The sequence below is a fragment of the Podarcis cretensis genome, assembly GCF_951804945.1.
Source record: "Podarcis cretensis genome assembly, chromosome: 12".
NCBI classification, from domain to species: Eukaryota; Metazoa; Chordata; class Lepidosauria; order Squamata; family Lacertidae; genus Podarcis; species Podarcis cretensis.
This window is the reverse complement of record NC_137181.1, coordinates 27,732,129-27,737,983: the sequence shown is the minus strand read 5'-3', so window position 1 is coordinate 27,737,983 and position 5,855 is coordinate 27,732,129. Positions and strand designations below refer to the sequence as shown.

General features: G+C 38.4%; 1 protein-coding gene across 5 annotated transcripts in view; it reads right to left on the bottom strand.

Moving 5' to 3' along the window:
- Window positions 1-1,922: 1,922 nt before the first annotated feature.
- Window positions 1,923-5,855, bottom strand: part of ANKIB1 (ankyrin repeat and IBR domain containing 1) — a 54,654-nt gene continuing 50,721 nt past the window's right edge. For all 5 annotated transcript variants that reach the window (XM_079948427.1, XM_079948426.1, XM_079948430.1 and 2 more), the window contains exon 20: window positions 1,923-5,462. In XM_079948427.1, the coding sequence (XP_079804553.1) occupies window positions 4,713-5,462 (750 nt within the window). In that variant the 3' untranslated portion in view covers window positions 1,923-4,712. The remainder of the gene's footprint in view (window positions 5,463-5,855) is intronic.

Genomic DNA, 5,855 nt, shown 5'->3' with positions numbered 1-5,855 from the left:
GCCTAAGAGTCTGAAGAGCATTGCTTTGGGGGGGGGGTGTTGTTTTAAAAGCATCATGAAATATGTTGAGGAAGCAAAACTATCGGCTAGCTAAACAAACATAATTCTTTTTAGAGTGAACAATAGGTAAATGTTTGTTTAAGGGTATAAATTCACTAAATTTCTTGCATGTACGTTTTGAATGGGATATCAAAATTCTGTATGAAGTATTCAAAGACTTTCTCCTCAAAGACACAGATCAACTTCAAAATTTAATATGAACCCACCAATGCACGAGAGATGTACCATCAGACTCTGGGCAACCTCAGGATTTGCAGGTAGTCAAAATATCTTTAGAAAAACAACCAGCCCTATAATGTAATGGTGTGAGATGTTGAGTGGGCCCCTTATTGAAAATGGAGTTGTGGTGGCAGGCTGGGATTGAGCATATTTCTACCACACCACCAGAAACCCCAAATGGGGAAAACCTGAAACAGGCCAATGAGTATTCTCTGTAGCCATGGGATGCGGTTTCGGAGAGAAAACTTGGAAATGGAAGGTACCATTGAAGGGTGTTTCTGAGTGGGTACTAGGATACCAGCAGGTGGGTACTGTTATCACTTGAAGAAGCAGAAAACATCATCCTTTTTTTGGATGTGGAATCCTTTTCCTGTAGAGGGCAGTCCCCCTTTGGCTTTTTAAGGGTAAAAGGTAAAGGGACCCCTGACAGTTAAGTCCAGTCGCGAACAACGCTGGGGTTGTGGCGCTCATCTTGCTCTACAGGCCGAGGGAGATGGCATTTGTCTGCTCCGCAGTCAGTTTTTCTGGGTCTTGTGGCCAGCGTGATTAAGCCGCTTCTGGTGCAACAGAACACCGACACCAGAGCAGCACACAGAAATGCCGTTTACCTTCCCGCCAGAGTGGTACCTATTAATCTACTTGCACCTTTTGGGGTGCTTTCAAACTGCTAGGTTGGCAGGAGCTGGGACCAAGCAATGGGAGCTCACCCCATTGCGGGGATCCGATCCGCCGACCTTTTGATTGGCAAGCCCATGGCTCAGTGGTTTAGAGCACAGCGCCACCCGCATCCCATTTTCAAGACTAGAGGTCTACAATTCACATTGGTGGTGCCCTAATGCTCACTTTAGAATGCAGCACATGAAGCTCTGAACCGAAGGGCTCTACACATTGGGCCAGTTGTTCTCACTAGTTCTAATCCAACAATGCAAACATGTAGCCCAGTTAGCTACTTTAACCAACTGTTTGGTGATGAGTCAGGACTAAATCCAGTCCCGATTCCCATCCTGAACAGCTGATCGGTAATATTTTTGAACTTTGAACAGGTTGGAGAACTGTGCATGTAGCAGCTATTCCTTTATGTATTTTTGCTATCCTGATTCCGCCTAGATCAGGGATGTGTCTACTTCCTCAGACTTTCTGTTTAATATGTAAACTGATTAAGCAATGACCACATGAGCTCACCTTGTATCAACAGAATCAAGCTAACCAGATTAGTGAACTGTATACATCTCCTGATGTACTGGACTTTTTCTCTTTATACACCCACCCACCCTATAATTTTCCCTTTCCATAGCTTTAAAGTTAACTATATCAAATAACCCAATTATTTAAAACTCCATGCAGTTCAGCTACTTAGGTAGATACCTTGGTTCATTATTATCTTTTTAAGTATCTCTGCACACAGTACTTACTTAATGTTACATGGCACTTTAAATACATCATAATAGATTGGATCCAAAGGTACTTAAGTGAAACTAAATCAACAGATGCTCTTCCACAAGAGCTTGTGCAAGCATATTGATTATTAGAAATGTACAACGCTTGCAGAATAGGACCAGATGTTATTTTCTTTCTATTCCCAGTTCTTTGGCTCCAATCCACTATTTGTTAAAGAGAATTAAAATTAATGAGACAAAATGAAATTAGATTAAGTAATAAATGTTTAATCAAAGAATTTTACATATTATTAACAGCATTCATTTGGCCAAACATCTACATGGTTGTAATATCCTACTGTATATAAAGTGGGAATGTATCAAGTATAGACTATGAAAGTGCAAATAGCATTTTCAAGATTATTATTTTTACATTACAAAATTAATTGGTTTACAAAATAGGCTTGCCAAACTTTCTTTCTGAATTGCAAATTCAATTACTGGGGTGGTCTTAAATTTAAATAAGTACCAAGAAAATACAAATTTAATATGCTAAATTTCATGCTCAGAATAAAGTCAACACAGGAACAATGGTGTATACTGCACAATCTAAACCAAATTACAGTAAAACCAGAACCCACAAACTTCACTATTCGTCACAGAGAGCACTTGTACATATCTTCTCTTAGCTTTGCAAGACATCTTAATGCAATACACAAAATCTGTGTGAGGATCGTCCTATTTGGAAATTATAACTCAAGGATGCTGTATGTGCGTCTCAAATTAATTTCAGTTTAAAACCAATTAATGAGGATAGAATCTTCAAGTCCTATTTTTGGTTAAGAAGATTTTATACCAGACAGCTGTTTAAATGGTTTCTCAAGGCTGAAAACAGGGTTTCAACATCAATACCTTCAGGATAGGGCAGTTAGAAGCCAAGCTAGAAAATGTAATGGATCTACAGAATACAGTGAACAGAGCAGCGAACTATTTCTTCTAAATAAACTTCTAGAAGAAACAGCTTTATTTTTTTAATTTTGGAGTAAATAATTAATATGTAGTTATTTAGTATTATGAGCCACAGGGACTGCAAGATTCCAACAGTAATCTTTAAATGAAAGAGTTAAAATACTTTTTCTTGTAACTCACAGTAATCAATATACATACAACCTTATTTCCCATCATAATACTTTACTATACACAGTCAGTAGCGAGAAACCTTTATATCAGACATCAGATCTCTCATATCGTCAAAGATAAAAATGGAACATTTCACCTATTTTCCTTGTGTTATCCTAGGATTCGATTATATGCAAGCAAAACAGTAATTTAAACAATTTCTTCTAGTTAAAATTACAAACTGCATCACTGTAACTTACAATGAGGTCTTGATGCTTTTAAGCCAATCTCAACAAGAATTTTCTTCACAGTAGGACACCACTAGGGAAGGTAATTTTTTTTCTTCCTTTTACATTAAACAGCAACCACACACCAAACGAATATTGTGCAATTGAAAGAATACACAGTAGTGTTTTCATTATTTATATAAAAACTTTTGAGCATTTAGGGTATGATACTTCCCAATGTGGGCACAGTGTCTGCATAGAGGGATCTGCACAGGGGGTTTTTTCTAAAGAACCCAGTTTCTCCCCTCCCTTTCAGAATGCACGCCCTGGTGGCACCCTTCCCCTATTCCACTTTCAGGCTCTCTTCTGCTCAAGATGCAGAAGTCAGATCACACAACTGTATTGAGCAGGAGGGCTTGGCTGGAGATAGATGAAGCACACAGAGATCTGGTGCAGCCTGAACTCCCATGGCATGCATGCTGGGAGGGGGAAATGGGGCCCAGCTGAGTTGTATGGGGATCCTTCTATGTGTTAGCACCACACCTGTATAGGGAAGAATTTTACGCTATGTCATTATTTACCGGAAAGGCAAGGCCATGAGTGGTTTTTATGGAGGCTTTTGCACTTCATAGCATAGTAACTCCAGAACAGATAACTACTCATTCAACTGTGGCAACTATCTATTTGAGTTAGGCAAAGGCACGGTAACATGTTGCATGTAATATGTATTATTAAATCTTTATTGTGGGACTGCCTCTAATGTCAAATTTATTTTATAATTATCATTAAAAGCAACTGCACTGTGCATAAAATGTATTGTTAATTATGAAAACAAAAGGCATATGATTGCACTTCCATTAAAGTGTCTTTTCAATACAGCATAGCTGCTGCTAAATCAACTATTTAAAATAACTGTTCTTAACAGTAGAATTAGGCTTAATTAACTTAAGGTACAGCTTATGTTAATGCAGTCACCATGGCAATAAATGCCAGTTAAATTTGGAAAAGCATTTCTTTCAAGTGGTCCTTCTATCACTAATAATTATAGGTGCGCTTTAAAACAGCAATACTACATACTTTTTGTGTTGAAGTTGTTTGCTATTTACAGTTTGGCACATCTGTACTGTAAATAGACATTAAAAAAAAAACAATTTTAATTAGAAAAGAATATCCACTCCTTGGTTTGTGAAGCAGCACTGAAGAGAAGTATTGTATACCTCAATTCACACTGCAGGTTAAAGATTAGTTGGGGAAAGGCAATGAAAAAGCAAGGTATAAAAAATACTGCTAAACACTGGTTTGTTAGAAGACAGTTCAAATAAGGGGAAAAGAGGAGAGAACGGTTTCGTAGAATCAATAATTCAAATACTCAGTGAGCCTTTAATCCACACTTTCAAGTTAAGGATCACCAGCCTAAGGCTAAATAGATGCTGCATTGTATTAGGAATGTGGAGTACAAACTATTTCTCTCTCTTCAAAGTGAATAGAACACTGTCAAATGCAATGGAAATTCCCTGAAAGGTTCACATAACCATCGTAAAGAACTTAAAGGGAATTCCTATATATCCCATCTCCACACCACGGATAAACAACCAAGCTCTGCTTATGTGGGCCAAAGTCTCCAGAATGCTTACTCCACATAGTGTACCGCTGGCAACTGCCTAGCCATTTTGGCTCCATAATCAATTTCTGTGTTCAGGCTTGTTTGTGTTCACACCAAATGTACATGTTCATTCCACTCAGTTGAGCTCTGAGATATTTGACTTGAAACATCTCCTGAAGCATCCACTTGGCTAGCTGCCTCCCCAGCTGAGTCCCCACTTGGTGGCACTGCTTCTCCTGTAATAACATTCCCAACAGCACCACTCTCTTCTGTCTGGGTGCTTCTACCTTCATTTTTGAGCGAATCCTCAAAAAGTGCATGCTCCTCCAGAGGGTCCTGTCTTGCATCAGGAACATGTGGTTGCTCCATTGACCCCTCTTCAGTACTGGGTTGCTGTGAATCATCATCCGTTTCCGTACTTGCTGAAGGAATGAGTGCAATACTTTGAGGATTCATGTCATGGAACCAGGCCATAATGTTCCCAAGGAGATTTTCATTTATATTAGGGTCTTGGCTACTTGAATCAGCTTCACTAGATGTTGAATAGAGGCCACTTCTTGCATCACTGAAGGTGTGAGAACTAAGATGGTCAGTTGAAAATGGATCACTGTCTGCACTTAGTTTCATCAGACTATCACCAAGTTCTAGAAGTTCAGAGCTACTTAGAGCAGCTCGTGGGTTATCTATACTTATGGGACCAGAGTCCAGCCTTGTAGGCAATGAAGTACCTATTGCTCCTAAGGAAGCTTCATTGGTTAGAAAGTCTCTGGTTTCATCAATAACTAAACCAGATTCTTGCAATGATAACTGAATAGCAAGCAGAATGTTTGGGTCATCTTCATCCAAGGAGCTTAAAGCCTAAGAGAGAGATTAGAATAATTTTCAGAATAAATGCAATATATTTATATCTATATAAACACATCTAAAATCATATACTTAGAGCAGCGTTTTCCCCCTAAATAGCTTCCAATTTCCAAGAAGAAATTATGCATTCAAGAGAATACAATTTCATAATACTTAATTTAAGCTAATATTTTTGGTGTGAAACTAATGTCCAAAAGATGCTAACTCAGACACAAGTCCCATATAAATTCATGGTACTTCCAATTAAACCTGTTTAGGAGCTTAGGTGTTCAAATTATTGACAACCAGAGTTAGCTGACAAATTAGCTAACTAAAAGCAGAGGCATGCAAGATACAGATACAGGAAAGAAAAGAAAAGAAAAGTAAAGGGAAAGTCACAAAGGAATA